The sequence below is a fragment of the Lagenorhynchus albirostris genome, chromosome 8 (assembly GCF_949774975.1).
Source record: "Lagenorhynchus albirostris chromosome 8, mLagAlb1.1, whole genome shotgun sequence".
NCBI lineage: Eukaryota > Metazoa > Chordata > Mammalia > Artiodactyla > Delphinidae > Lagenorhynchus > Lagenorhynchus albirostris.
In genome coordinates, this window is record NC_083102.1 from 85,298,534 (window position 1) to 85,312,513 (window position 13,980).

Here is a 13,980-nt window from a genome sequence, read left to right on the forward strand (position 1 = left end):
TATTAATAATAATTAGCACAAAGGCCATAAATGGGAGCAGGGAGAGATGGCAGTATACTATTGAAAGTTCTTACACATTACATAGCAAGTATAATTTTATGTTTTTATAAGTTGGCATTATTTTTTCTTTTCATTTTGAAAATGTTTCAAAGTGTTTATTGCTAATATATAGAATTAAAATATATACAAGTGACTTTTCAATGTTGTCTTATCTTGTGACTTAGATAAATTCTAATACTTCTTTTGTAGACTTAGAACTATCTCTATACACAATTATTTTGTCTTACTCTAAGACCCTGTAATTCCATTTCTATGTATTTACTGAAATGAAATGAAATTTTATGTGCAAAGGCTTGAAAGGGAATGTTCATAAGAGCTTTATTCATAAAAACCCCAAACTGGAAACAATTCAAATCTCTATCATCAGGTGAATGGATAAATCAATTGTGATGTATCTATACAATGACATACCACTCAGCAACACGAAGGAATTAACTACTAATACACATAACAATATAGATGAGTGTCAAAAACATTATGCTGAGTGGAAGAAGTCAGGCAACATATGATTCTATTTAAATGAGATTCTAGACTAGGCAATACTAACCTATAAAGAAAGAAAATAGATTTTATAGATGTCTGGAGCTGGGGTACGAATGGGGGGAGATTAACTGCCAAGGTACATGAAGGAAACAAAATATTCTATATTTTAGTCGTGGTAATGGTAACATGGCTGTATAAATTTGTCAAAACACATCAAACTGTACACTTATAACAAGAGTGTGTATTACTGAATACAAATTATACTTCCATAGTTGATTTTTCAAAAAACTGGATTTCAAGAAGCAACCTGAAATACATAAATCTATGTGAATTCTATCTTCCTAATACTAAAAAGTGATATAAAATTCATCAACACTTCACAAGTCTATCTAGTTTAAGATTTCTTTGTAGTCTCAATCAATCCCAGTCCTTTATCTCAAATTGGTGTTAAGCCTGGCTCTAAGATAAAGTCAAGAATCTTGGACTTCCCTGGTGGCGCAGTGGATAAGAATCTGCCTGCCAATGCAGGGGACACGGGTTCAAGCCATGGTCTGGGAAGATCCCACACGCCATGGAGCAATGAGCCCATGCGCCACAACTACTGAGCCTGTGCTCTAGAGCCGGTGAGCCACAACTACTGAAGCCTGCATGCCTAGAGCCCGTGATCCACAACAAGAGAAGCCACCGCAATGAGAAGCCCACATGCCGCAATGAAGAGTAACCCCCGCTCAGGGCACCTAGAGAAAGCCTGTGTGCAGCAGCAAGACCCAACAGAGCCAAAAGTAATAAATAAAAAAATTAATTAATTAATGGAAAAAAGAATCTAATACTCTAATGCCTAATGTCTCCTTGAGAAAAAGAGCAGAACTCAAAACACTAAGATAAGGAGAACACTAAGAGAAAGCACCAATTTCCTTAGTATAGCTTAATTTAACAACAAGGAATAACAATAAAGGGATCATAGACCACGTTTGCATCAGAGCCATGAAACCCTCTTAAAGCATCAACCAAATTATTTTCTTACCATCTTTAATACTAAGAGATTAAAGCAGCATTGGTATAGAAAGCAAACTATTTTACAATACTGAGAAAACTCATAGCTAGCAACATCTCATTCCAAAATCTGTCTCAAATTAAATCTGGCCACCTAATATATTCATACTTTGGCAACAGTCTTTTTCACTGTGAAATTGTTAGCTTCAAGTGTCTTTTCATTCAGTAACTATTCATAGGGAACTATGATGGACCTGTGAAGGACAGGACACAATCTCTAACATCAAATAACATATAAAGTGGAGAAGCAAGCATAAACCAACAATAATTTAAAGGAGCTTAAGAGAGATTTAAACAAAGTTAAGGCCAAGAAGCAAGAATATTTATCTCTGAAAAAGAAATGTAACTATATGGCTAACTTTAACAAATACTATCTATAAATCAGGGTTCACCCCAAATAAATTTTGATGCCACTCTTAAATCCTTTATACCAAACATTCAAGAAAAATCTCATTAATTTGAAACAGAGGGTTGTTGTAATGATTTCCAAAGAGATACATTTGCCTTTACTCTTTGACAAAATTAGTATTTTAAACCAGATTATGTTAGAAACTATATGAGAACAACCACAGATATTTGATAATTACCATTTAACTTAAACACAATTATAAATTATTATTATTGAATTATAAACTGTTAATGTCATTTTCCTAAGGACCTCTTAGGGTTAGTTCAGTACTAGTTACTTTGTATATCTGAAATTGATAAAGCTTCATTTATGTTAAGAAAGAAGGTCAGTTTACAGTGGCCTCTCCATTCAGTATTAATTTATAAAATATTACTTTAAATTTTCCCTTTTGAACAAAGGGTCAATCTTGTATTCACAGCCCCTGAAAAAATTTCCTTGTACAGAAAATACAGGCAATATTTTTCACAACATCTTAGGAATCTATGCAACAATACTGACATTTTATACTTTCAGAATTAAAAAGTTTCTTTTTACTTAGAAAAATTTCTTACCTACTTAGTATCTAATTCAACTGATTTAATAAGCAAAACAGCATATTCCATCTTAAGTTTCATACCCAAACAATAGTCAATTTGAAAACAAAACCTAATTGAGCAAAGTTATCTTACAGTATAAATATAGCTTTGCCCTATGGGTTTTATCATTTTAATAAATGAAAATTTTTTTAACATATGGGATGACCACCTCTAAGTATATTATCCATTTTCATTAAGAAAATTATCCATTTTTCTAATCTATCAAAAGAGTCAGTGAAACTTACAAGCAAAGCCAGAAAAAATTAATATAGTAAGGTAAACAAACACTTAGTAGATACCAAACCTTAGAAAGATAGCAAGTTAAAACAGTATCAAGAAAAAACACAAGAATCTGGAGTCAGTTCTGAAATCAGACTCAGCTCTACCACTTGTTAACTGTATGACTATGACAACATTACTTGATAGTCCGGAGACTCAGTCTCCCTTTTGTGCAATAAATACGGGCCTAAAAGTAGAGAAAATTAACTGAACATTTGTAAATGGGCATACAATAAGCACCAAGTGAACCTTAGGTTTTCCATTACCTTAGGTAAGACAACTGTTTTCAACTCTAGTCACGTAAAAAATGAAACTACTTCAGTCAAGCCCAAAAGATAAAATCTAGATTCTAGCAAATGAAAATCTTCTTTAGTACAATTATACAACTAGGATATCCAAATACAGGGGAAAATGAAACTTTTTCCCCCACAGTAAGAAGAATTACTGAAAAACTTCCCAAGAAAAATTTTAGAAGCCATTAAATAGCAGTAGTTAATATATACCACTCTCCACAGTGCACAGCCTTCAACACTCCAACAGCAGCTGTAGTCTGTCGTTCAAAACCTTGTCCTATATGATCTGCATGAGCTCTTGTTCTGTCTTCAAAGAGCATCTCACGAGGCTCACTAGTTCGAGGTAGGTACTGCAGGTTTTTTATCTCATTGGTAGTTCTGTTAAAACAAAATTATATATATAGAGACAGAGAGAGGCAGGCTTATGCATATTAAGGCTTAATTGCCTTCAAACATTTGTACTGATGTATTGACAGGTTTAACTTTTTAAACGCATTAATAGTTACAGAACACCTACTCTGTGTCAGGCACTATCTAAGCACTGGAGCTACTGAACAAGACAGTAGTGAATAAGACAGACAAGTTCCTTACTCTCGTAGGAGTTTATATTCTAGTGAGAGATAGACCAAAAAATAAACAGCAAGAAAACACTAGGCAATAAGTGCTTCCATAAAACATGCACGGTTTATTGGAGGTAAGGGGAAAAAAACACTTTAGCTCCACCCTGGAGGACAGACATCTCCCACTGGGCCTCTCCTCCACCGCTCACCTTCTAGAATCCATATGCATACAGAAGCTGCTGCCTACTTGGCCTCACTCACTGCAGAAACCCTCTCCAATTTTGCTGCAGAAGGGGAACTGGGTGAGAAGAATTTATTTTGGGAGTCATCATCTTATTTATCTCCCTGTATGATTTTTCTGTTGCTTCCAGAGACAAATCAGGATTGCCCCCATTATTTTTTCGTCTCATCCTAGTCTGTCCCCTAGGGTCACTCTTCCTTTTTGGTTCTCTAACTTCCCACCCTCAAACTCTACTACTTTACTACTCTTTGTGCACTCTTGTCTTACAGTTTTATATAAACTTTCACACAGACACACACACAATGCTTTAACATACTTTTTTGCTGTTTGTGATTAATGTTTTACAGGTATTAGAAAGCTAGATGATGATGTTGCTTTCTGTGGAAAGCTAACAGGCTTTCAAACCAAGTCTCACCTCATTATACCACATTCTAATGAATTAAGACCTTATTAAAGCATGTGGCACAGTGCCTAGGGCACTGTTGTCATTAGTTGGTCAGACTATATATAACCTGATGTGAAATGACCACATATACCATGGATTGTAATCCCTGAGGATTACAAGTTCCTCAAGGGGCTGGTGAACTCCCTTAAATTACATGTAAAAGTTTATATATATCTGCATTATTCTAGGGAGAGTCTTTCAGATTCTTAAAATGATTTGTAAATCCAAATTAAGAATCACTGAGATACACACCAAGTTTACCATTTACTACCAACTTAAAATTTAACTTGTAAAAATTTCATTGAACCAAAATTTATTTATTAAACACACTCTGTTTAGGTGCTAGAGACACATTAGTAACAAGCACAACATTGTCCCTGCTCTCATATAATCTACATTTTACTCTATGACCATTTCTCCCTGTTCTGTTTTTTCTTCTTAAATTTATAACTAGTGAGACCATCTTTAGACATCTAAAAAAAGGATTATCTCCCCCAGGATCACCCACTCCATTCCCATCAATGTTACGCTAGTGTACATTCTTCTACACTTTTCTCTGTGCTTACATAAATATGCTTTTCATAAAAATAGAATCATACTGGACATATACTCTACATTTTGCTCTTTTCAAGTACCATGGATATCCAGCTCAACAGACAAAATTTCATATTATGAAATTAACTATTTCACCACATTCTTTAACAGGAATGTACCAAAATGTATTCAACCGTTCTCCTGTTAATGGACATTCAGACCATTTTAAAATTTATCTCAATATGATAAATGCTGCAATTAACATTCTTATACATTTACCTTTAGTGCTTTTATTTCTTGGGAAAATTCCCAAAAATAGGGGTCCTGGTTCAAGGAGTATACATATGTCAAACTTTATGAGCTATTTTAGATTACTTCTAAAAAATGATTACAGAAGCTCACCCATAGACCAATAATATATATTACCCTGTTGCCTCACGTACCTACCAGCCTGTAATATACTCGCTCTGTTAATAATTTTTGCCAATGTAATAGGTAACAATAGTATCTCATAATTCTTTTAATATATATTTAATATACAATCGACTACCTGGGGCCTATTTTTCTATTGGGTTTTTCTACATTTTTCTTCTCAATTTAGAAATGCTCTTTGTATACTAACTTTAGTCTGTCACATGTTACAAATGTTTTAGTCCAGTCTATCATAGTTTTGAACTTTGTTGTTGATGTCTTTTCTCTCACAAATAGTATTATCATTGTATCTTTTAATCTTTGCTTAGGAAGATCTCTCCTAAGCTTAAGCATTTTATTCTAATATTTTTATTTTTTACTTATTATGTTCAAATCCCTTACTTCTTGTATAACATTGGGGTTATGGCTTTGTTTTCCTCCAAATGGACTCCCATTTATGCCAGCATTATTCATTAAATAAATTTTTCTTTTCCCACTTATCTCATTATTAAGTTCCCAATATACTTTGATCTGTTTGTGTACTCTATCCTATTCCAATGATCTTTTTGAGCTTCATAGTACTTTTTAATATTGAGTAAGACAAGGTCCCCCTCATACTTACCTTCTTTTTCACAGCTTTCTAGACTGACTTTACTTATTCTTCCTTATGAACTTTAAAATTATTTTATCCAGTGCTGGAAGTATGAGTCCATTTGTAATGCTAAAAATTCCAAAGGACTATAATTTTTGTCCAATCCAGAACACAGATCTAAACATTTGTTTAGATCTTATTCTATATCTTTCATGTTTCAGTTTTCTTAAAATGAATATTATTTAAATTTATTTCTGAATATTCATTAAATTTATTCCAAAACACTTTATGTCTCTGTTGTAAATGATATTTTTTCCATTCCTAGTTACAATTTATTGTCATTTGCCTACCTTTTTCATGTTTTATTTATATTTGATACTTATAAGAAATTATATCAGCATGTGTAACCATTTCTGAACTTACATTTCAATTACACTCTAAATTTTCCCTTCCTTCTTCCTCCAAATTTCAACAATATACACATACCAATGTACAAATACCCATCCCCAGCAAAAAACATTTATATCCAACATACCTTTTCCTTTTGAAAGGTGACTTTGGCATATCAGCCACAGGGATCATTTGTTCTCCCGGGCGTACCCACATGATGGGACCATCATCACTATCTTTTCGACTCTCTAATTTTAGACTAGATAGTGTCCCCCATGGCAGTGTACACTAGAGGCAAATAATTACAGAGAAATTAATTATTTTTAAAATGTATCTTCAAATATACATTAAAGACTATTGTCCCCTTGACAAAATTTCATATATACATTTGAAATACATACCTATTTTAAATATATTCATATATATTCATAAATTTTCCTTCATAATATTCTATTTCAAACATAACAAGAGAGTAATTATTCTTGGATGGTTTCCCCCATTTCCCCAACCCTGCCAGAGGTATGATTCACTGTATTTATCATTTATTATTCTTCCTTCTACCAAATATATGGGTCATATGATGTTAATTAGTTGGCAAAATAAGTGTCTTCCATGAGAATCTATAAAAATGAACAACTGAGTTTAAAAAATGGATACCTCAAAAAAAAGGGGGGTGGGCCTTCCCTGGTGGCGCAGTGGTTGAGAGTCCGCCTGCCGATGCAGGAGACACGGGTTTGAGGCCACAACAGTGAGAGGCCCGTGTACCACAAAAAAAAAAAAAAGGGGGGGAGGGGGGATATACCTCTGATTAGTTATAATCAAAACCTAACAAAACAAAAAGGAAAACTAAACCAAAATCAAAATTTATTTCTGTGTAGTAGTTTCTTGAAAAGGTTGCTGGTCTAAAAGCAGGAATTAACATCTTTGAAAAGAAAAGAGAAATGACCAAGGGCCACTATCCATGGAATGGTAACAAAATGAGTATTTTTTAAAAAACCATACCCCCTTTCCAAAAAGGGGAGCTTGTCAAATTAAATTTCTCCAGAAAGAATGCATTTAGCTCATTTGCTTTTAAAATTAAAATCTGAAACATAAATATTTAAATGATGGTGTTTTTAAAATAGCACTCAAAATAAATGCAACCAAATTCCATGTCACTAGTTGGGTGAAACAGACAGGGAACCAAAGGTTTAAAAGGAACAAAAAAGGAAATAAAAGGGGAATGGAGTAGGGTGAAAAAGAAAAGGAAGAAAAAGATATATATACACATATAGACTAGAAAATTAAGCATGCAGAAGTGAAAAAAGAAGAGATGTTTAACAGATTATGTGGCAAATACTAGAGACAAACTGATCTTGTCACATTTTTAGCTTTGAATTATTGATTAAATAACTGACCTAACTACATAGATCAGAGATTTTTCTCTCAATAGGATAGCCCCAGCTGCCCATAAGAAGAAATATTTTCTGGAATGCAGAGACTGTTGGGGGGAAAAAAAAACCAGAACAGAATCTGGCTAAAAACCATTTAAAGGGGCCTTAAAGCTGCATAGTTTAAATACCTTATTTTATGGATGAGGAAACTGAAGCCTAGAAAGTTTAAACGGCTTGCCCAACCCAGCTAGGATCTCGCAAGATTGAAATAGTTATACAACTTCCCAGGCCAGTTTTCCACAAACCCAAACTGCCATTCCCTTGTCCTGAATACTTTAATTTAGTAGACATCCTTCCTGTACCTCTTAAATCCTCTGGCACTCAGTTTATAAAAAGCTGATAAACGGATGGAACTTATTTTCCTAAAGTGGCAGCTACAGGCAAGTGTTATTTTCTGGTCCACCACTTAGCTTTGCCATTAAAATTAGTACCTGAGAAGTCACACACACAACACTACACAAGAATTATTTCTACTTTGTCATCTCTTCCTTTCCTTCCTTATAATTCAAATGAAATCAAAGTTTTTATAATTCTGAAACAGCCATGATCTGTTATCACTAGTAGCATAAAAGTAACTCCCACAACTTAGACTGCTTGATATTGTTTTCTCTTACTTTTAAAAATGGTGAATCTTCCAACATGTCAAGGAACTCAGGGAAGTAATCTCCCACTTCTTCATCTACTGCTCCCACCAAGCTGATCTGTCGCATTGGGCCAGCTCTATAAGTACCGTGAGAATACGTTCTTTTTACCTGAAGGATATGGAGTTAATTAAGTTAAACATAAGATAATGCCTGTTATCACTGGATAACACTAAATTATGTTGTCTGAAAATATTAGAACATAATGTGTGGCAAGCAAAACAACAAAAAAAAGCCTTTCACAAACAGTAAAAAAAATAAGGCACTTAAAAAAAAAGAAAAAAGAAAAGATCGGCACAAAATCAAGCTATTTTACCTTCTCTAGCTATTCCTACACACTGCTTATGAAAATACAGTTGAGATAAACAGCGTAATTCCAGACAACTAACTATAATTTCTCCTTATAACAGAGCAGTTTATTATTTGATCTACAGTGCCACTGAAATTATATTCAGAAGTTCCTGTACCTATATTTTCCTAAATGGTTCATATCTTTTTGTCAGAATTTTCAAAAGTAGACCCTCTGAAAACGTTGCATTTAACCATCACCAGTAGTTTGTATGTCCAAAAGGCCACCAGGAATGATTTTAGCATGTTAACTAGGATCCAGTTTACATTTTTCTGATGAAAATCTACTAGAGCTTGAGAACCAAAAGTCCTAGGTCCCAAATCTGTCTACCTTTGCTATCTACCAGCTATGTGACCTCCAGAAATCACTTAAATTCCATGAGTTTGAGTTTCCTTAACCGGAAAGATTTACCTCGGATTGCTAAAGCAAACAATAATTGTACAGTGTGAGCAAATGGGTATCATTTGAATATCAACCAAAATAAAACAACCTATATACCTCAAGGATCACTGGTACCTAAGTTTTCAAAAGCACATTTAAATATTGCAAAGAAACCTCATATACTAACAGTAGTAAACAAGAGTGTTTTTAAAGCAAAACAACTTCTTTTCATAAACAAACTTCAAGCAAAATCCTAATTATTTTTTTCTCTGGATTAGCCTTTATGGCCACTAACTGTAGGGAAATTACATTGTCTCAGTTTGCCTGGGTCTATCCCAGTTTTAAAATGGAAAGTCCCGTACCAGGCAAACCCAGATGGATGAGCTTTCATCACATCAGGGACACAGACTCTAAAATATTTTCATATCACAAGGTGAATTCCCACAATTGCAGCTGATACAGATAGTATTCTGTATCAATGTATTTAAGCCCCCACCCACAACAAAAACATGACAATAAAAGTTCTATCGTAATAGAACATTTGACTAAAACATTTGAGAATTTTATTTTTTAGCATAATAAGCAAAACAGCATAACAATGATACATTAATTCCTTAATAAATTTACCAGAATTACAAGGTTAAGTTTTCATGCACTATCACAAATTCACTTCTCAGAACCATAAAACCTTGCTCCAATCCCCAAGTTACAAAAAAAGTTGGGGTCTGTGTCCCCATTTTGTACTCATGATCTGACCTTTTTCTTCTCTCCCAAAAGTTCCTAGCATCTCCAGTACTGAGAGAGCTAAAAGTTAAAATCTGACTCTACAACAATATTTAGGCTTTAGATGTTTAGATATACTAAGAGTACTACAACAGGAAAATTAGTCATCACTATGCATTTCTGTAATGCAGTCTAACAAAGCTAAAAATATCAAGTTGAAATTTAGCAAATTTATAAGAACTGATATCAATTCTGTTGCGTGACTCTGAGCTTGTGGCTTCAGTTTTGGATCTGCAAATGGTCATATGTGTTTTTGAGAGACCTCAAGACCATTCAGTGAAATCAAACACCTTCTATTGTAAAACACAAATTTACAAGTGCTTTGAAATATTCATTTGACTTACAAGTCACATTAGGTAATATTTCCACTTCACACAAATAAGTAAATTTTCTGTGCCTCAATCTTCTCTGTCTTGTTTAAACTTAGATAACTCATCTAAATCGTTAACCAGTTCTAACAAAGCCAGAATCAAGAAAGTCTTTGCGTTCCAGCTGGTTCATTCTACTACATCAACTAAATAATTTGGACAGTGACTCAATTATCAACATCAACAAGGATCAGCTGAATAATTTGGGCAGTGACTCAATTATCAACTAAATAATTAGGGCAGTCAGAGGAATGTTCAGGGAGGGAATCCTTCCAAAGTACTAAGCACAACTGAATTTATGAGCTCTCGCAAAGAAATGGGTATTTTAAACATACTTTTAAAGCAAAAGGCAAACGCATATATGGTCCACTGGACTCTTTTTTTCCAAGGGAGTATGTGCAAGAACTAAATACATGCATACAAAAGATACACCAATAAAGAAAGAATGCTCTTTAATATGAATGTTAGGATTTAGGAGTCAGAGACAATCTACTCTGAGGAAATGTAAAGTCTGAAATTATAACAGTTTATTTAATAGGCAAAAACATGAAATAACTCATTTCTCAAATAACTGAAATAGATTTTGGAGTTCTACATAGTGGTTGCCATGCAATTCAATTAACTACTTCCATTCTAAAAAAAAAACAAACAAAAACCCTACTATAACACTATTTAACTATAGAGAAGGGATAAATACAATTAATAATCAAAAAAACAGAACTAGTAGGACTTCCCTGGTGGCGCAGTGGTTAAGATTGCTCGCTCCCAATGCAGGGGGCCTGGGTTCGATCCCTGGTCAGGGAACTAGATCCCACATGCATGCCACAACTAAGAGTTTGCATGCCACAACTAAGGAGCCCGCCTGCTGCAACTAAGGAGGAGGCGAACCGCAACTAAGGAGCCCTCAAGCCGCAACTAAAGGAGCCTGCGTGACACAGCTAAGACCCGACACAACCAAATAAATAAATATTAAAAAAAAAAACAGAACTAGTTATTAACAAGTTTAACATTCAGCCCTCTTAGAGTAAAATTTCTGTGTTTAAATGTTAAGTAAAAACATGTATCGTTTAGTAACAGAAAAAATGGGTAAAGCTTCTTGGGTGGTAGTATTAAAGACTTATAACTTAAGTACTTAACTAACTTTGATTTAACCAGATGTTGCTATTTTAGGTTGGAATGATCATTTCACTGATTGAAGAGAACATTACTGACCTAGCCATATCATTTCATTCAAATTACTCCTTTACATTAATTTCCAAGTTTACAAATGTTGTTCTTTGTTTACAAGTAAAATAAAATAAAACACGTCTAAATATTAGAAATTTTAACACAATAGACTAAATTAAAACAAATTTGACTTTTCCTCCTCTCCTATGTCTATTTTGAGGCTACCTAAAAGGAGGCTATATCTTTTGATGATTTTTTTTAAAGTATACCCTATTAAAATTCATAAATATTTCAAAGGATATTTGGGAGAAACTGAATTTTAAAGAGTAAAGTAATACAGACTCTATTTGTTGGATTATAACCTTAAATATGGTATTTGAATCTTCATAGTTCTGGTCACCTCATGGCAAAATACATATATACTATATGTAAATTCACTTAAACACATAATTTGCTATAATAAAATAAAAGCACAATTCTCTCCCCTTTTCACCAAAATGTGCTACAACTGTAAAGTACATTGTTTGTCCACTATTAAAACCACAGATAGGGAATTCCCTGGCGGTCCAGTGATTAGGACTCCACGCTCTTTCACTGGCAAGGGCCCGGGTTCAATCCCTGGCTGGGAAACAAAGATCTCGCAAGCCACGCAGTGTAGGAAAAAAAAAAAAAAAAAACCCACAACACAGATATATTCCACTAAGTATGGTCTCTATATAAATTACATATACTTACCTATCAGGTTTAAAACAAAACAGCAATTTTCTTCTAAGACATTCATTCTTCAAATATTAAAGATAAGAATCTGATGATTCAATAGGATGGATATAAATAAATTTAAAACTAAATTTTAAAAATTAAATTAGGGCTTCCCTGGTGGCGCAGTGGTTGAGGGTCCGCCTGCCGATGCAGGGGACGTGGGTTCGTGCCCCGGTCCGGGAAGATCCCACATGCCGCAGAGCGGCTGGGCCCGTGAGCCATGGCCACTGAGCCTGCGCGTCCGGATCCTGTGCTCCGCGACGGGAGAGGCCACAACAGTGACAGGCCCGTGTATCGCAAAATAAATAAATAAATAAAATGTAATTTATTTTTTGATAGTTTTTTGATTGATTTTCTCAGGTTCTAAGAAGTCTCACAGTAAACAAACATAACTTATTTGGCCCAGTATTAGACAAACTATTTTGACTTCAAAACCTGTTTTTCTTATTTATTTGTTTTCTTTTAGTGTACCTATCAACATCCCAAGATAGTAAGAATTCCACAGAATACGTTATAAATACTTTATACTTTATACAGTATAGTTATCCATAATAAATATAGAAGATATCATAGATGCTTCTAGCTAGTATCATCATTAATCCAAAGAAAACACAAAAACAGGACAGTTATTACAGCAAAAAATTGAGGGGGTGAGGGCAGAAGAGGCTATTGGTTCAATTCTGGTGAGCTTTTTGGGGGAGAGGGCAAGAGGAAAGAAGGGAGTCTCGTATTTTAAAAAACAAGACCAGCTCACCACATTCCTACTGAGGCAATCTGAACATCTAACAAAAATATGTGTGCCACAAGGGGGAGCCATTCCCCATCACATCTGGCATATCCTTTCAAATTAAAACATAACAAGAAATAACATATAATCAACATTTCAAAAATATCCATATAACTATAACTAAAATAAGAATAAAATTGTTATTAATCATTTTTAAACTAGTACAAAAAGGAAAAAGTCTCTCAATTAGAACATCTGGTACCTGCCATAACAGATCAGTTCAAAAGCATTCAAGGAGGACATGACAAGCACAACTGGTCAAAATGAAAATTCAGTACAAAGGCTGGCAGTGGTCAAAGACGGTATGGCAAATCATCTTTACTGGCCTAGCATGGTGAATGACCCATGAATTCAATAAATGTTAGTTCTCTCCCCTCATTTTGCAGAGAGGCAAGGCTAACAGATCCGACCAGATTTAATAACTGTTTCACTATTAAAATATTAGCCATTTAATTATGAGTTAACACTTGACATAAGTTATTTGCTACAAGCAACTTAGAACCAGGCTAAAATAAAAAATAAGATTTAGAGTTTGGGGGAGGGAAAAGGGTGATTAGAAGATAATTGCCCCAGTTTTCATATTCTCACAGTTCTTACTACAGAGTTTGGAGTGCATGCTGATTAAATATTGTATGGCAAGACAGAAATCTCAATTGTTTCTTGACAGATAAAACTCCTGTCTTACTTGCCTTTCTGTTTCCCTACCATCAAAGGCACAGGAGAACGATCAATGTCCAAATGAGTATTTGAAGAAAATAGAGATGGTAGAAAAACTAAGACAGATATGGATGAGTTCAACTGGCCAAAAACTCTTCCCAAGCATGTATGCTCACTTCTGAGCAATGTTAGTGTCACTCCTATCATCAAGAAGTGAATCTGGGCTTGGCCTCATGACTTCCTTTGGCCAATGGGACATCAGCAAACACAAAACAAGCAGAGGCTTGCCCCGCTTTCTGCTCTATTTACCCTGCAACTATCAACATGTGT

At 34.4% G+C, this 13,980-nt stretch overlaps 2 protein-coding genes across 2 annotated transcripts in view; one reads left to right on the forward strand and one right to left on the reverse strand.

Moving 5' to 3' along the window:
- Positions 1-13,980, forward strand: part of TMEM60 (transmembrane protein 60) — a 200,722-nt gene that overhangs the window by 17,213 nt on the left and 169,529 nt on the right. The gene's annotated exons all lie outside the window — the stretch shown is intronic.
- The window catches only part of RSBN1L (round spermatid basic protein 1 like), a 62,048-nt gene that overhangs the window by 5,475 nt on the left and 42,593 nt on the right, over positions 1-13,980 (reverse strand). Inside the window, exons 4-6 of the mRNA XM_060157216.1 lie at positions 8,373-8,510; positions 6,471-6,613; positions 3,363-3,530 (exon numbers count right to left, since the gene is read on the reverse strand). Coding sequence (XP_060013199.1) covers positions 3,363-3,530; positions 6,471-6,613; positions 8,373-8,510 — 449 coding nt within the window. The remainder of the gene's footprint in view (positions 1-3,362; positions 3,531-6,470; positions 6,614-8,372; positions 8,511-13,980) is intronic.